Source organism: Molothrus aeneus, chromosome 13 (assembly GCF_037042795.1).
Source record: "Molothrus aeneus isolate 106 chromosome 13, BPBGC_Maene_1.0, whole genome shotgun sequence".
Lineage (NCBI taxonomy): Eukaryota > Metazoa > Chordata > Aves > Passeriformes > Icteridae > Molothrus > Molothrus aeneus.
The window spans coordinates 10,344,263-10,362,144 of NC_089658.1; the positions used below are offsets into that span (position 1 = coordinate 10,344,263).

The window sequence follows — 17,882 nt, forward strand, 5'->3', positions numbered from 1 at the left end:
ACAGTTGCTACAACATAAAATGAAACACAATTATGTGGTGTTAACAGTATTACAAACATAGGCACTTGGGAAATAGTTACTGTGAAACAGGACATTTTGCAGAAGAAAAGGAACAAAAAAAGGTTTCTATCATCCTCTTTTTTGGAACATTTGGGTTAACAAACAGTTAAATTTTAATTTGTCTAGAAAACCAGATAGCAGTTTTCTATTCCAATCCTTAGTCTATTTCTGCAAGACGTGGGAAGGCCTGGAACAGGCAAAGCAGGAGCACAAATCTGAAACTCCCACATCTCAAGTGAGACTATTTCAGAGTCATTATCTCACTTGTTCTTACTAGAAATTCCATCTGGAAACGGCAAAGTCTTTCCCAGTGAAACTTTCAACAAAAGTTGTGGGTTTTCCCCCCTACCAAAAGCAACTTTTAAGTAAAATTGCTAACCAGTTGGGATTAAGATTTTGAGTCTGTTCAAGTTAATTAACACCTTCCTCTTGTTGCTCCTTTAAAAAAGCAGGAAAATGGGTAAGTCTTTAATCTGATGATGGAATAGTGACATAATTGTGAACAAAAGTTAATTAGAATATGCATATGAAGAAAAATGCAAATGAATTGCAACAATCTTTCTGTTAGAAATGTTAGTTTTAAGGTTGACAGATCACCTCAAAAGCCCATTTTTTTGCCTCAATCTGTTTCTGAAAAGCATTAGGGGGACTGCCTGAATTGAATTTAATCGTTAAGGTTTGGGTATATATTAAAATACAGCCTTATTTTTTTTTTTTTTTTCTGAGTGGTCCTTCATTAGTTTTTCCTATAGTTGCACCTGCATTTCCTCAAAAGACCTTTGTAGGTAAAAGAGGAAAAAACCTTAAATCCTACCATAGAAAATACTTGCAAGCTGCTCAGGGCAGGATGCTGATAACACCAAGGTGGCAGTTTGATCCCCATATCGGCCAGTCATTTAAGGGCTGGACTTAATGGTACCTCTGGGCCCCTTCCAACTCAGAATATTCTAAAATACTGTGTGAAGTGATTCTGCTCTTGCACACTGTTGGGGAGATGCAGAGACAGAGAGACAGACGCATATACAAAAGCTACAAGTAGTGTAAAGTTTGCACGGTTTCTGAAGAATCCAAATCTATAAAATACAAGAGCAAGGATGTCCCTACGAAAGGACACCTGCAGTGCCTGTAGGTGTTTCCTGTGCGGCAGCAGCTCCCTGGGCCGCGCTGTGCTGCTCCCGCCGGGCAGCCGCTGTCCCCGGGCAGGCCGGGCCGGAGCTATCGCACCCCGCTGCCCGGCGCGGCCCCGCTGCCCGGCGCGGCCCCGCTGCCCGGCGCGGCCCCGCTGCCCGGCGCGGCCCCGCTGCCCGGCGCGGCCCCGCTGCCCGGCGCGGCCCCGCTGCCCGGCGCGGCCCCGCTGCCCGGCGCGGCCCCGCTGCCCGGCGCGGCCCCGCTGCCCGGCGCGGCCCCGCTGCCCGGCGCGGCCCCGCTGCCCGGCGCGGCCCCGCTGCCCGGCGCGGCCCTCTCGCGTCACTTCCGTGCCAGGCGCGGCCCAGGCCCGGAGCGCGGCGGAGGAGGCTGCGGCGGCGGCGGCTCTATGGTGCGGCGGCGGCGGAGGGGCGCGGGCCGAGGGGCGCCGGGCCGGCCCTCTCGGTGAGGGCAGCCGGACCCGCGTGCCGCGGGCTCGGGCGGCCCTGCCCTGCCCTGCCCTGCCCTGCTCTGCTCTGCTCTGCTCTGCCGTGCCCTGCTCTGCCCTGCCGGAGGGCGCCGGGAGCGGCAGCGATGAGCGGCGCGGAGCGGCCGGAGGGGAAGGAGGCGGCGGTCACGGGTGAGCCCGGGCGCTCGCTGGGTACGTGAGGGGAGCCGGGGCCGGGCGGGACGCGGGTGCAGGGAGAGCCGAGGAGAGGCTGGAGCCGCCGCCGGGAAGCTCCGTTACGGACGGGCTCCCTCCGAGGGCAGGGGCTGCCTCCCGCAGCGTTCTCTCCCGTGCGGGGGCCTGTAGGGTAAAGGGTTTTATCTTCCACGAGCAGACAAAAAATAATCATAGAGTGCCCGTACGAGAATTCCAGGCTGTGAAGTTCAGTTCTTGGAGTTCGGCATGAACTCTTGGTGTTTTGAGTGACAGGCGAAGACCTTTCATGGCCTGGCTTGTTCTCAGACTTTGAAAGCAAAGGTTGAGGGCTGTTAATGTTTAGGTACTCTTGATACATAGTCAGAACACTGATGTTGCCTATTTTTTTCTTCAGTAGACTGGAGTACTCAATTTTATTTTTTTTTAAGATATATATGGAACAGTTATATTTCCCTCTTTCTATTCTGCTGCTGTTCACATAAAGGGGTTTATCAGCTCAGCTTGTGATACAGGTCTGAGAATAAGGGAGGAATAAAGAAGAAGAGGAAGATGAAAGTCCAGTTTAATTGAAAAAGTGCAGAGAATTTTAATGTGTTTTAATGCATTTAATTTTTTGAAAAGGAAAATAAGTTGCTCTAGGTGAAGCTTGAAGTGTGTGCTGACCTGCCACACTCCATTCAGCCTTGCTGTTGTTTGGTGTAGGTCCCAGTGATGCGTCTCCAGATGAAGGAGTTGTAGAAGATCTGCCTTTAATAGATGAGAAGGCTGTGGAGCAGCTGACTGAAGGATTGATTTCCCACTATCTGCCTGATCTTCAGCGATCAAAATCAGCACTGCAGGAACTTACGTAAGCAGATTTTTGGAACCAACTTCATACACGTGCATACTTGATTTGCTGCTCTTTTCAATATAATGTGCCAGCTCCCTTTAACTGGAATATAGTTTATCAGCATTTCTGTATCCTGACTCGAGCAGTCTGAATAATTCAGTGATCTGTGGGAGTAGCAGGGGGTGTATAAGCTGCAGTGCAGCCTGTGAGCACTATGGCTGAAGAATGTGTAACACTAGAAGAGTAAAATGCCCTAAGCCAGGCCGAGCAGAAGACCTAGATTTCTTAAATGCTTATTCACTTCTGTAGTGCAAAAGTGTGCTAAAAGCTGGATTTATTTTGCTTGGAGACATGCAGTTTGTATTCAGGGCAGCTTGTAGTGAGATATTTATTGTTCAGTCTCTAAACCATATTGCAAAACACTTGAAAAATACAAGTAAGGAGCTAAACAGATAAGAGTTCTTTGTACACTGATACCTCACTGATAACCAAGAATGGTTGATTTCAAATGCAGATCAGATCTGCCATGGATACAGAGATACTGGAAGGAGCTTTACACAGATCCATCTCAGTTTTTGCAGGGTACCTTAGTTTGGGTTTCACTATGCATGATGTGGTTATGCTCCTGCCAAGGGCAGCCTTTGTCTGGAAAGACTTGAGCTGATTTGTGTGGAATGGAGATCCTTAATAATCACCAGGAATTCACACAAGTTCTGTACAGAAATAACTTCGTCCTCCATCATGATGCAGGGGCACCCAAGTGGAAAGTCAAGAGCTAATTGTTCTTCTTTTCAGTCAACCACTGCAACCTGGAGAGTGCCTCTTCAGGGTTTTTGGGATATTTATCCTGGATATCCTTGTGCTGTTGGGAAGTGTGTATTGATACTATTTTGATTAAAAGTCTATTTAAAGGGCTGGTTGAAAAGCAAATGGGGTGCTTTACTTTGGGTTTATGCATCTTTTTTTTTTTTGTTTTAGACAGAACCAAGTGGTACTGCTAGAAACATTAGAACAAGAAATTTCAAAATTCAAAGAGTGTAACTCCATTGTTGATATCAATGCTTTGGTAAGTATCAGTAATGCCTTTTAAATTCTAGATTAGCATAGATTTTCTTGCTGAAGCATTCCTAGCAGCTTGTATCTTTTTCTTAATGACCTACAGAAAGAAAACCAGCTCAGATATTAGGGACAAACTGCTGGAGAGGGTGGGAACCAGCATGTTTCCCTTAAATAGGAAGGGCAGTGGGAAGAGAGGGCAGGCTCAGGCAGGCAGCATTGGTGGGACTGGCTGTTCAAAGCCAGCAGCCAAAGCAAATGTACACATTTTTCCAGTAGGATTGAGACTCCCGCATGGGAGTGCACCTCCCCAGACTAGCAGGAATGGTGCATGAAACATTCCTGTATGGTGCATAAAATTGTAATATTTTTGTTCTTTTTCATTAATCTTAACTCAGTAGATTACTGTGTGCAACTGTTGTATTGTAGTAGTTTTCTATATTAATATATGTGATATGTAAATTTTATATATAAACTTGAACATGTTTGTTCCATTATCAAACTGTTCTGGTAACCACTGTTTTTGATTGCTATTTTACTGTGTAGCTTTATAAAACAACTGTTCTAACTTGACAGTCAATGCTTTAACAGTTATGGTTTTTAAGTTTTCAGAAGCTAAACATTATCACAACAAGTTAGTGAATATTAGAAATGAAATGATGATGCTGCATGAAAAGACATCAAAGTTAAAAGTAAGTGGGATAAATATTTTTACTTTCCAATACAGATACTTACTTATGTATTATTGACTTCCAACTTTTATTTTGGATGCATGCTGAAAATTCTGATTAAAATAGAATTTTATCTTAAAATGATGTTTTCAGTAGCTCCAAGCCATGTATGTTTTTATCCTTTCACTTGCTCCTAATGGTGCTCAAGCATCTTACACATCTGAACTACTCTTTCAGTGTAATCTTCATGTTTAGGTGGTGTATGAATCATGCCTTGTTCTGTTGCTTTAGTCCACTCCATTCCAAGCAGTTCTCTTTGTTGTTTCAGTTTCATTTCAATGGAAACTAGATTGTCACCAATGTAAGAATTTCTCCTTCTGTTTAATGTACCATGAACAGGCATAAGTTCACTGGTTTCATGCTATATAGACAGCCTGGTTACATTCTGGCAAGATTAGTCAGTGTGTTCAACAAGAGAATTTTTGCTTGGAGGCAGTAAATTGCATGGTAAGAACCGTATCAGGTATACCCAAAGGATGACTTTTAGTGAGACTGAAGGGGGCTCCAGTTTGTGTTTTCCCAGTGTAGGTCACAAACTTCCCATTTCTGAACAGTAGCAAAGTGAGAGGAATGAAGCAAAAAGGAACAGTTTATGCTACATTCAGTCATATGTAGTATGAGTCATTTGAGTCACCCTCAAAGGAGGGTGTGTTGGAGAGAGGCAGAATGGGAGGGATTTGTTTGTTGCTTCGGTTTAAATATAAATTAAATAAAACTTACAGTTATTTTCTTGTATTTTCTGTTTAGAAAAGAGCACTTAAGCTGCAACAAAAGAGGCAGAAGGAAGAGTTGGAACGGGAGCAGCAACGTGAGAAGGAACTTGAAAGAGAGAAACAGTTAACAGCAAAACCTGCAAAGAGGACCTGAAAACAGAGCATGCAGCAACTTGTCTGAATTAATGATTTCTACATTCACTGGAATTAAAGCAGACTTTGCTTAAATTGGGCTACAGCTGTTGCTAGCAACAGTCTACTCTCTGGAATTATAAATTCCAGAATGGTAATAATAGAGTCGGTAACATTCACATTTTTTGATTTCAGCCATTCAAGTTGCCTTCTTTTGTAATGCTATGCAGTTTGATATTATAATGTAAGTTAATTTTTATATATATGTATATAGGAGAACTTGGCATCATAGTTTTAAGTACCTATCTGTTTTTGTTTTCTTTTCTTCTTTTGGTGTTTAGAATTCTGAGAGATTTGATGACTGGCACATGTTTTTCAGACAAAATGCAAAGAACTTCTTAAAGTTCAGTTCTCATCACCAGACTTCAGTGGCTGCATTTTCACTGAAACTGCTTTGTTTCATGCAGTTGGGATCTGTCTTTGCTCATAAATACTGATTTCTTGTGCAGCCTTAGTTTGATCCATCTCTAAAGAACTGAAGAAAATATCAGTGTAAAAGTTCACTTCATTGCAGCAATCTTTTTTTTTTTTGTCATCAAGTAACTTAAGAACAGCTTTAAAGTAACTTCTGAATAAGTTCCCAGCTGAAAGGATTGGCAGGGGAGAAGCAGAACACTAAAGATTGTCAAAATTATGCGTGCACAATGCAAAGATTAATGATTTTGTGCTTCCAAACATTTAAGTCAAACCAGGAAACTGTTGCTTCTGTAATGGTTTATTAGGAAGACTTGTGTGGTCTAAGCATATTTTTGTGGGATTAGAAGTTGTAATTTCTTTATCTTGTGTGACAAAATAAAACATAACCAAAACTAAACTTTTCCACTTCATGTGAAATTCAGCCACTTGTGGGAAAACGACTGCATTTAGTGTTTTTTCCTTAACAAATGAATTATTTGCACTTCAGGGCTATCTAAGAGATTTTTTAATAAGAGTCCTCGCCCAGAATGATGATTATATTAGTGTCTATTGATGAGAAATTTGGAATGGAGGTTGATATCCATTTCTCTGAATGTAATTCCTATCTTGCAGCACTTGGTGTGAACTCCCATTCAAATGAATGTACAAATTGTCTAGACTAGTGAAAGAGCTTTAAATTATTTGTCCCTACAGGCTAACAAACTAGTTATTTTATAATTGTACTTCTTTTCAAGTATATCTGTGTTTCTTTTTAAGTGATAATGTAAATGATGTTTTTGAAGTAAGATAAAGGGTAAGCTATGTAAAGCTTTCCATAAAAAATGTATAGGAATGTATCACAGGGGCACAGTTCATTTTACTTTTCCTTCTGTTTTAGATGACTCACACAGTGTGCACCTTCCTGGACTTTCTGTACTGTCATTTTCTGAACTCCTAATTTCCTGTTCTTAATATTTGTTATCTTCTTCTGTGAAAGACGTACTCTAACAAGTATCCAGGCATCATGCAAGGTAAACTGGGATAATGTTTTGGGGCAAGGAGAACAAATTACTTAAAGCAGTCTGAAGGGACACTGAAATGCTTTTAGTGAAGCAGTATTAGATTAAAACTTTCCCCAGGTATTTTCCCCTGAAGTTGACTCATGGCCATTAATTGCCAGTGGATTGTTGGCCTCTGCTGTGGTTTGTATGTATTTCTAAGAGAAATGTAAAGTATTTCCACAGTCCATTTTTTGGAGCAGAATGTACATAACTAAATGTTGTCTAAGTATTTTATTTTGTGAGGTAATTTCACAATCAGATTCTGGGAATTAAAATCGTTCTCATTAAACTATTACATGAAACTGGATGCCTCGGTATCCAAATCAGGATTGAATTCCTTTGATATTTCTTGATTTGTATGCCCTCACAGAATCCAGTTTACTATATCAAGTCATATTCTCTCTCTCTGTCAAGAACTGTGTGTTTTTTTCAAAGAACTGTGGTTTTGTGGGATTTTGTTTTGTTTCAAAAAAATCATGGTTACTTTAATTAAAACAAGAGAATTCTAAGAAATTGATACTTTTGAAATTTGGCACATTTCAGAGTTTTGAATAATTTCCAATCAAAGGGGTAAAAGTGGACAGTGCTTACTTGAGGAATCACATGCACGTACATAAAAATGAGATTGATTAACTTTTCCCATAAAAGCATGATAAGATCTGGGTTTTCTATGAATAAGGACCTAATTTTATTAAATGACCTTTCTGTAATAAAGGAGGAAAATTAATAAAAATGTATAGGATGAAGTTTGTTCCATTTACATAACTTCTATTAATGTGTTCTTAAATTACTTCAGTGAAAACTATAATTCATTATAGTTTGTTCTACATCTATAGGATGTTCTACCAAATACTCTTGTAAGTCTTAATGCATAAAAGTAAATGCTCTATTGGATGAAATTAACAATACTGACATCTAAAAATACATGCTTGCATCATCATGCACAGCTTGAGTGAGCAGTTCTGTTGCTGTGTACACTTAGTCGTGCTTGATTTTATAAAAAGTTCCTTATGGAGTAGATAAATGTGGTAGTCCAGGGTTAGGGTTAGGCAGTGTGTGCCCAGCCCTCACAGCAGCTCCCACCCTCTCATCCTGCCTGGACTTTGGAAAGGTTAAGGCAGTGCTTGCTCCCTACGGCTGCTGGACGCCTCTGTGCTGCAGGTGAGGAGTTTCTTCATGTTTGGTTTGTGAGTTTCTGAATTATGGAATTCATTTGAGTAATTTTTTTTTAATTAAAACTGCAGGCTATATCTGTAAGCAGTCTATGGGGAAATATGCATGGGAGCTTAAAGAAAATACTGCAATGTTTAAAGGCAGTCTTAAAAATACATGTTTAAAAAAACAGGCCAACAATTTTCTCATGCACAGAGATGAGGATCAACCTCTTAGAACAAAAAATGTGAAAAAAAGGCTGCACTCTGATTATACAAAGGCCACTGGACAGGAAGTTGAGAAAGTCATAAAAACTATAAAAATGGGCAGTTTGGGTGTTTTAAAGGATGTAACTATAAACCTTGGGGCCTTTTTCTCTTTAGAGAAGTCTCTTTTATTAACAATACGTCTGATCTCTATGACACACTCTAAAAAATATGTGTCTTCTTTCAGTACATTTTCTGTCCAGTGAAACCCAGGAACTCTGGGTGTTCAGCAGCTTTGAAAAGAGAGCCTTTGCCTATCACTGGGGGATGCACTCCATCAGAGCTCATTTATTATTATTTATTGATCTGATCTAGTAAGTGTTTTGGTGGTATTAAGCTTAATAATTTTGCTGGTTTTCTGTCTATGGAAAAGGGCTCCTAGATTATAGTTTAGGGCTGGTGCTCACAGAGAAAGTTCAGATATTGAAGTAACTGGAGAAAGTTCAGATATTGAAGTAGCCGTGCTCCCTCCATGGCAGGTACTGTATTAGTGGTGATTCTGCCGTTGGTAATGGCGATGTGCGTGACGCGTGCCGTGTGTGTCCAGGTGGGACTGGGCTGCTGCCTGGGATGGAGGCCAATGCTGAATGCACGGCTGGGTTACCGGAGATTGGCAGGGGGCCAGGTTTAGGACTGGAGTTTCAAAACTTTGGGAAGCAAGGGGTTGGAGCTGTGGGGGCCACCGGTACCTGCCCGGAGGGGAGCGCTCGGCTCAAGCCCTCGCGGGGGCTCCGCGACCACCGCCGGCTGCGCCACCCGGCCCTGCCCTTCCCGACCGGACCGCGGCCTTTGCCCGCGGCTGGGCAGCACCCGGAGCCCCGAGCTCCGCCCCGCCGCTCCCGGCACCGGCGCCGATCGCACACGGCCGACGGCGCGGTCCGTGCCCGCCCTGCTCGGCGCAAGGAGCGGTGAGTGCGGAGCGGGGAGCGGGCCCGGGGGGTCCGGGCCGCCGTGAGGTAGCGCGGGTGTCCGCTGGGGCCGAGCCGGGAGGCGGCGGGGGCCGTGCCGGTGGGCAGCCTGCGGGGAGCCTGAGGGCCGCAGCGGCCTCGCCCAGCGCGGAGCGGGTCGTGCCCCGGCCCCGTGGTCAGGGCCGTGCTCCCCCCGCCGGGCCGGGTGCCTCGGCCTCGGGGCCGCGGAGCAGCAGCGGCCGCTGTGACCGGAGCTGAGGGGCTCGCAGGTCTGGAGCCGGCCGGGGCTGCCCGCCGAGCTCGCACACGTGCATGGGTGGAGTACTTCACTGCTGATCTGGACTAGCTGTTAAAGAATAGTTGCAATGATCTGTACTTCTTGCCAGTAGGACTTGTCTAACTCTCTTTGTTCCAAGTTCCTTCAATAAACTGGTCCGATAAAGCAGGCAGTCTGAGGAGCTTAGCATACGGGAGGTGCCCTGGAGAGGAAGAAATTGCAGTTGTACTGAGAAAGAACTCTGCAAGAACTGCCGTGCTTGGGTTACGTGTTTGTTCTAGGCTCTAGTTGAGATACTGAGGTACTGAGCTCTCCTGCTCAGTCTTAACTATGATTTCTTTAAAGTGCGTTTTCTTCAGTATTAAACAGACTTATTCTAAAAGTATACAAACAAATAGCCTTAGAGTGAAAGGGAAAAGAGATCTATAAATGGAAGTGCACATTTTTAAATAGCTGCCTGCACAGATGATAAACAGCCTTCTGAAGTTAAACTAACTTCCCGTGGATTTGGGTGTTTTGTTCTGAATGGGGAGGGAATGAGAAGAAAATGTTTGCATCATGTTTTGCATCTGCAAAACAAAATTATTAGCATTGGTTTTACAGTGGATGCCTCTGGGATTTTTCCTTCTCTGTCCTAAATTGTAACTGTAAGGATTAATAATGGGGCATAGATTATAAAGAATTATAAAGAACTCATGATACAGAGACATGAGGGATGTCAAGATAGCACATAAAGGAGCAGAATGAGTTGCTGAACTACATCTGGTGTAGTGGAGAATTTTTGAAGCTGACATTAGCAGATTTTCTTGAAAATATTTGAGGTTTCAGGTGTAATTTTGAAATTCCGGTTGGTAAGTAACATAAATGAGTAAATAAATGAAAAAGCTGTAATTCTTGCCTGATGACTTGAGGAATTTATTATTATAATTTTTGCCTTGAAAACTAACCCAGACATTTAAATAGATATAAATTCTGCCTCCTCTAATTGTTACTGGTGCCTTTCCTTATCTCCTAGCTTCCCACTTAATGAAAGATGTCAGCAGTTGGAGCAGTGTTTTCCTGCTCCTGTCTCCGTTCTAGTGTGTGGCTGCTGAAACCAGGAATGCAGAAGATGAGCTCCTTACACACAGCAGCCAGGTGTGCTGTCAGGGATTATTATGAAGTACTTGTGTTGGGTGGAGGCGCTGGTGGAATCTCCATGAGTGCTCGGATGAAGAGGAGAGTGGGGGCAGAAAATGTGGCTGTTGTTGAGCCAAATAAGGTGAGTGTCCCTCTGCTGTAAAGCACTGTCAAGGATAAGCATTTTACATGTGACCAGATGGGTCTGATTCTCATCCCTCTGCAGCCCCACATGTTTTTAGCTGTGGAAAGTAAGCCAACTAACCATCTTTCAAAAGATTTTATATGACACTTTCTTTTTCGTGACATTTGTACATCCCTGCAGCTTTGTAATGGAAAAATCTTGGTTGCTTATACAGCTGTTTATACACCTTCTTTTGTTAAGAATAGTACAATGTTTAGAGCACATTGCTCTGAGCATTTGGAGTGATGTGCCTTTAAGTCCCTTTAAACAATTTTGAAATGTCCATTTGAACTTTTATTTCAGACTCATTACTATCAGCCCCTGTGGACCCTGGTTGGTGGTGGTGCAAAGCAGCTGGCAGCTTCTGCACGTCCCATGAGAAGTGTAATGCCTTCAGGTGTTGAGTGGATCAGATCTCAAGTTACAGCATTGGATCCAGATAAGAACTATGTCTGGCTGGAGAATGACATCAGGGTAATAATGAAAAAAAAAAAAGTTTTTTATTTTATGTCATGAGTTCTGTCCCTTTCCTGCAGATTCTCTTAGAACTGCCTAATGAGCAAGGCCTCCAGCTTCTAGGAGGCTGGGAAATTCCAATTAGTCTTATATACTTGATCCTAAAATCTTTTTCTAATAAAAACTGTGGTAGATAACTAGGTTAGAATAACATCAACTTAAAATACTATTATCATAAGCCTTTGCCCTGTTTATGGTGAACTGAAGAGAGAGAATATTTTTGCTCCAGATACCTGTGTATAACAGAGGCTATGTGTGTAACTCATAATGCAGTTAGCATTTTAACTAGAATTTTTCGAGCTTAATTTATGCTACTGATGCTCCCTGTATCTCCTTCCTTGTGACTCTGTTGCTGTCAGGTAACTGAAATTTACTTTGATGTAATGCTTTGGTTTCTTTGTCTAAAATTCTTTTTATTCCTTACACAACAGGTATCTTACAAGTATCTGATAATTGCTCTTGGAATTAGTCTGCATTATGAAAAGGTATTTGTTTTACAGTAATCATATATTTACTAATTTTAATAGCATCATGTACATTCAGAAAAGCAAATGGCTTTTCAGAACTGTTTATACTGCAAGGTATTGAACACTATGAATTAAAGAGCTAGAAGGCAGACTAATGACTTTACTCCTACCACAGATCTCTGTGTAATAACCCAAATTACCCTTGGGAAAGCCTTTTATGACAACTTTGTTGCATCTCTATGGCAATATCAGTAGATGGGGCAGCAAGTTAAGTCCAGAGCTTTAAGGCAGCTGTAATAATGAGATAATAAGGTGTGCTGACTGGAGTCTGAGGCATCTCTAATGTACACAGGATGAGGTAAACAGAGCAGGCAGTAAAATCTGACCTGCAGAATTAATTTGAGCTACCCTCACCTTTCTTAAAGGATGCACTTCTACAGGAGCCAGCTGAGTTACCGGGCTTGAGTTTAAATAGGCCCTGGGGCCCTTCCCCTGTGAAACGTTTCCTGTACACTGCACACAGTGACACTCTGAGGAAAATGTTGGTGCAAGAATGACCACAGTGATATGTAGGAGGAGGAAAACACAAAAGCAAGATGTCTGAGCAATTTGACTCTTGTGGTTTTACCCTGACCTGAATATGATGTAGTACCTGACAATATATTTAAGTATCTGTTTGAAAAGCTTTCAAGATATATGTCAAGCAAGAGCTGGTCTCAGTTAGCTACAGTCACAAATAAGCTCTGGTGTTTAGGTCAGTGGAATGAGGAGTTGCAGCATGTTCAGTGACTCTCATCTCAGTCTTCATATCTATTGCTTCAATACAAGCTGATAAAAATAAATTCAGTGTTCACTAGTAGAAGCCATGTAACACAGTTAATCACACTCTGTAATGAAAACTCAGAGTAACTTCAAAACAAAAGTGGACACTTGAAAAAGGGAGATGGTTTCTCTTCACCAGCAGTGTATTCTGGTGCAGACTGGAACGTCCCAAACACATGGCAGTGCATGTAACATGACTCTATATTCTCACAGAATTTCTGCAATCCGTTATTTTAAAATGGGTACCACTTCCTTTCTCACAATCAGATGCTCGGGTCATAGTAGGAGTATTAGGGAAATAATTACTGGATGTAGATTAGTAAAAACAAAATGATCCTAGGCAAATCTGCAACTGATTACAGAAGAGTTTAATTCACCTAATAAATTTTCATAATGCTTCTTTTTTTTACATGATTTTTACTTGTGATGATGTTTATATATTGTTACTCTGAATTTCAGTCTAAAAAACTTGGGACTGGGTCTGCTCTGAAGACTTATGCTCAGATGTTGCAGACCAATTTCACTAAATATACATCTACAAAATCATATACTAAATTCTGAAGGAAATGACTGTTTTATTGCTAGGCCTATTTTTAAAAATACCAAGTAGCAAGTAAATATGGACTTTCTTATTGATAGAAACTTCTTATGTAGTTATTTCTCAGTCTGTATTTAATACTTGTCAATGTTGACAAAACTTTTGCCATCTGTACTTGAAATCCTAATTTCTCTTTTCCTAGATCAAAGGCTTGCCTGAAGGTTTTAATCACCCTAAAATAGGTTCCAATTATTCAGCCCAGACAGTAGAGAAAACATGGAGAGCTTTACAAGATTTTAAGGAAGGAAATGCTATCTTCACTTTTCCAAATACTCCAGTGAAGTGTGCAGGGGCTCCTCAGAAGATTATGTATTTAGCAGATGCATACTTGAGAAAAGTAAGTCTTGTACCCTCTCTGCCAGTGCTTTTCCTCACAGTTGGAAGGAAGGCTTGTTCTAAGGGTTTCATATTATCTTTAAAACAAATATAAAAGACATGAGAGTGCTGTGACTCAGGATTATTAAAGTGACTGAGTTGCTTTTTCATTTTTAATGTATAAGGAATGTATGTAAATATTTAACATATATTTAATGTCAGAGAAACTTGTAGAATTCAGAAATTCAGTTCAGAATTTCATACTGAAATAATGGCTTGCTCTGCTTCTGGTGAGCTGCAGATACAACTCTTCTCAGCCTAATTTATTACTATAAATGGTGCACCAAAATAACGCTGGCTGGAATTACATCATTCTTGTTACTTTAAGTACTTCATACTTGTTGCCATTTGTCTACTAGTCTGAAAAGTGGCTATGCTTGCTCCTTGGGGTGGTGCATTGTCTCAGCATCAGGAGGAGTCTTAGCCAGGCAAGCTTAGTGGAAGCAAAAGACAACGACAGGTGGAAGCATCAGGCTTCATATGTGTTTAAGTTTCATGAGCTGCCTGCTGGGTGAGTACCTGAATTATGCACAGAAGTGAAGATTTTTGAAAGCTTTTTAACACTAAACTGCTTCAAGAATTTGATCTGCATAAAGCAGTTCCTCAGTGCTTTGCAGCCACCTCTTCTCAAGAGTTGTGTGTGTGAGGTATCTTCAGTGTCTCACGCTGAAAGGGTCTACCTTCTAACATGCTGTGAAATATTAATTAAACATTCATTAATAATTGAACTGCATGAATAGTTCTATCAGTTCTTCAGTAGTGCAGCACAGTTCTTTTGTCTCTTCTTATCACAGTTTCTTAATAGAAAAGGCTAATTGGATCTCCTCCTGCAGACAGGAAAACGTTCCAAAGCAAACATCATATTCAACACCTCACTTGGTGTGATTTTTGGTGTTAAGAAATATGCTGATGCATTGCTTGAAATAATAAAGGACAAGAACATTGTTGTTAACTACAAGCGCAACCTCATAGAAGTTCGAGCAGACAAGCAAGAAGCTGTGTTTGAAAACTTGGACAAACCTGGAGAGACTGAAGTTTATCAGGTCAGGAGCTTTCAGACCCCTCATTTGGTTCTATTTCTTTTCCTTGTGTACTGCAAAGTAACTTTTACATTGTTATAACACAGTCTGCCTCATTGTGCATTGCTGTTTCCCCCCGAGAGTACTATCTCTAACTTTAGCAAAACATTAAAAATTTTGAAACCAAGGTGGAGAGAAGAAAAAATGTCTCATAAATAATGCCTGGAGTCCTGTATGCCATGGGAATGTCTCAGGTGTGTATGGAGGAAGGCAAATTTCTTCCAAATGGAGTTGCTTGATAAGATTCATGTTAATTAAAGGATGCACTTGAAATTTGAGAGCAGATTTTCATTCTATATACTTGTGTTTAAAAACCCAAAACAGACACAAACCCAAGAAACCCTCTCTCCACACTGTGTTTATTGCCTTATACAAACAGGTAGAGTTTGTTCTGATGAACTAACCATTGAGTGTCTTTTCTTTCTGTTCAGTATGAAATGCTTCATGTCACACCCCCAATGGGGCCACCTGCTGTACTCATCAACAGTCCTGTCTCAGATGCAAGTGGCTGGGTGGATGTAGATAAGGAGACTCTACAACATAAAAAGTATCCTAATGTCTTTGGTATTGGAGACTGCACCAACCTTCCAACATCAAAAACTGCTGCAGCTGTAGGTAAAGTTGCATGTGTAGGTCTGTGTGTGTAAATGACAAGAGTGGAGTCAGTAAGCTTTTTTTTAGTTTGTTACTCCTGAGGTCATGACTTCAATTTTGGCCCAGAGTCTCCTGGACCAGCTAGCTACCTACAGACCATGTTGATGCCACTAACCCAACAATTCTCTTGTTCTAGATGCCTCACAGATTAACTAATTCTATTTTTTTGTGTTCATAGAATGTCATATAATGAATGGTTCTTGTATTCCATCACCATTCAGTAATGAACCTTTCTGCTTTATCTTAGCTCCTCACGCATGTGTCACCTGATAGTCACTATCAAAAAATCACATGTTCTGGCCTTGTAGCCACAGGTTCCACACTTAAAACACTTTAAGTGTATGGTCTCACAACTAATAAAAGGCAAATAAGAGTAGAAAAAACCCCAGGCTCTACAGTATGTTATTAATGTAATGAAAGGGTGGAGTACTTAACTTCAGTAAATGGGTCCACAGTTACAGCACTCAAAATGAAACACTACTTCAGTGTGCCAGAATGTCAGTGTTTGATAAGACTGAGCAAGTATAATTTATCATAGGAGAATGGGCATAGGCTAAAAATATCAGGTCAAGTTTCATTAAACTTTAACATATTCGAAACAGTGAGGACAAAGCATTAGTCCTTTTTTTTTTTAATCTGGGTCAGTAAACTTACATGTAAGTTCAATTGCAGCTGAATTGTCCAACAAAATGCCTGGGTACTACTGTTTGCTTTAGTAATGACAATTGTTGGCTGAAACAGTACATTTCTATTTCTTTTTTATTTAGCTGCACAGTCTGGAGTCCTTGATAAAACCATTTCTCTGGTAATGAAGAACAAGTTGCCAGTTAAAAAGGTACTTACAGTTCTTGTCTTAGGGAGAAATTCTCTTGAATGTTTTCTCCCTTCTTATGCAGGAAGTCTTGCAAGCAGCTGAGTGTGTGAACCAGAAGGTAGGAAAGGCTTTGCCTCTGCAGTTGTGGTGCTAAATGGTTACTTGCTGCATGTCAGAGTAGTAATGGAATTGCACAGTACATGATACTGCCATTGAAAGGTATTACCTCTTTGAAGCCCTGACTTCTGAGGTTGACAGAAGGTTAGAGGCTGATTAGTCAGGGTTTTCATCAGTGCAAGTGATTTACTTACACTGTTAAGGTAATACCTGCTCCAGAAAAACTCTTGCAAACTTGCTTCTCCCATGTAGGATATGATCTTTTAAGGAGGTAAACTGAAGCTTCTGTACTACAGCTGTTAAGCCTAAATTATGTTCAAATTTGTCCTTGAGCCTTTACTTTTATTTTACACATGGCTTCCTTGGGAGCACTAACCTGAATATCCTGCAATTCTCTGGAAATTCTCATTGAAGTTCCTGTGCCTTGCTGAAACAAACACCAGCTCTCATCCACATCTGCTGGTCACCAGTTCCACTGGTTACAATGACCAGCCATTAATGACATTATGCCCTATTTTGTTCTAGATTAGGTCTAATTTAAGCAATGTTAAGCAGATCTGCATTTGAAAGAGTGGCTTAGTATTAGGGTTAACAAACCAGAACTGGCTTAGCAGCAGTTTCACTGATATTTACACTGGAAATGCAGAAACCTCCTTGAAAGTTATTTTGAAATGTGAATGTTAACCATGGCCTTTAGGCTTTGGTCAGAATAATGAGAAGTGGGTATATTTCATTGCAGTATGATGGATACACATCCTGCCCACTAGTGACAGGCTACAACAAGGTGATTCTGGCTGAGTTTGACTACAACGCTCAGCCTTTGGAGACCTTTCCCATTGACCAGAGTAAGGAGAGAAGAACCATGTACCACATGAAAGCTGATATGATGCCTCTGCTCTATTGGAATGCACTACTTAAGTAAGTATTGAAGAAAAACAATCAGGTATAGAGACCTGTCCTGGTTTAGTTCCTTGCTAGAGTACAAGCAGAGTACATCCTCAGTTGTGATCAGAGCAACACTCTAATGCTCATCTCTTCACAGTACAGTATCTTATAAGAAAAAAGACCTTTCCCCAGGCCCTACTTTGACAGTATGTGAAAGAACTTTCTCTGTTTCCAGGGGATACTGGGGAGGACCAGCTCCCATCAGGAAGCTGATGCATCTGAGCTTGAAGTAACTGCTGTTCTTCAAGCAGTCCTCAAGTCTTCAAGTTCTCAGCATTGATTAAAACCCTCCAAAGAAGTGGACTGGTTTCACACTGGATCACTATATATCTTCCCTCTTGGAGTACCTGGCAGACATTTAAATTTGTTTTTTTTAAATCAGGCTTTGGTCGTTAATTTACATTTCCTTCTGCTATGGATTAAAGCCTTTTTAGTGCTCTTCCCATGCTCTTTTATGTAAATTGACACTTAAACTACTTCTGTATTTGCACAGGAATCTGACCTTGCCTTACCCTACAGATTACTACAGGAATTGCTAGAATAAATACTTTCAAAGCAATTCTGTATGCAAAGTTTTCTTCCTGAACCTAAACTGATTTGTCTGCATCCAAAATCAATGCATGCACTGGACTGAACAGTTATTCAACGCTAGTAAAATGGCCTGAAAGTCTCCAGTTCTCTTATTTGTGAAGAACGTCAATCCTAATCTCGAAGCATACCTGCTGCCTAATTCTTAGAGGAATGCATGCAGAGTTTTGAAAG

At 41.3% G+C, this 17,882-nt stretch overlaps 2 protein-coding genes across 4 annotated transcripts; both read left to right on the top strand.

The window, feature by feature from the left end:
- Window positions 1-1,623: 1,623 nt before the first annotated feature.
- BLOC1S6 (biogenesis of lysosomal organelles complex 1 subunit 6) lies at window positions 1,624-7,573 on the top strand. Of its 2 annotated transcripts, none has more exons than XM_066559158.1 (5): window positions 1,624-1,846; window positions 2,552-2,696; window positions 3,657-3,744; window positions 4,340-4,426; window positions 5,213-7,573. In XM_066559158.1, exons 1-5 carry the CDS (start codon window positions 1,780-1,782, stop codon window positions 5,330-5,332), a joined length of 507 nt encoding a protein of 168 aa, XP_066415255.1. In that variant the 5' UTR covers window positions 1,624-1,779; the 3' UTR covers window positions 5,333-7,573. The 2 variants fall into 2 exon arrangements, with proteins under 2 accessions (XP_066415255.1, XP_066415256.1); XM_066559159.1 differs by having other exon boundaries at window positions 1,624-1,825.
- Window positions 7,574-9,054: 1,481 nt separating this feature from the next.
- SQOR (sulfide quinone oxidoreductase) lies at window positions 9,055-17,679 on the top strand. 2 transcript variants are annotated; one of them, XM_066559155.1, is made up of 10 exons: window positions 9,055-9,153; window positions 10,446-10,691; window positions 11,037-11,207; window positions 11,681-11,734; window positions 13,279-13,473; window positions 14,345-14,554; window positions 15,022-15,205; window positions 16,012-16,079; window positions 16,915-17,093; window positions 17,296-17,679. In XM_066559155.1, exons 2-10 carry the CDS (start codon window positions 10,464-10,466, stop codon window positions 17,351-17,353), a joined length of 1,347 nt encoding a protein of 448 aa, XP_066415252.1. In that variant the 5' UTR covers window positions 9,055-9,153; window positions 10,446-10,463; the 3' UTR covers window positions 17,354-17,679. The 2 variants fall into 2 exon arrangements, with proteins under 2 accessions (XP_066415252.1, XP_066415253.1); XM_066559156.1 differs by lacking the exon at window positions 9,055-9,153 and having other exon boundaries at window positions 10,395-10,691.
- Window positions 17,680-17,882: the final 203 nt, after the last annotated feature.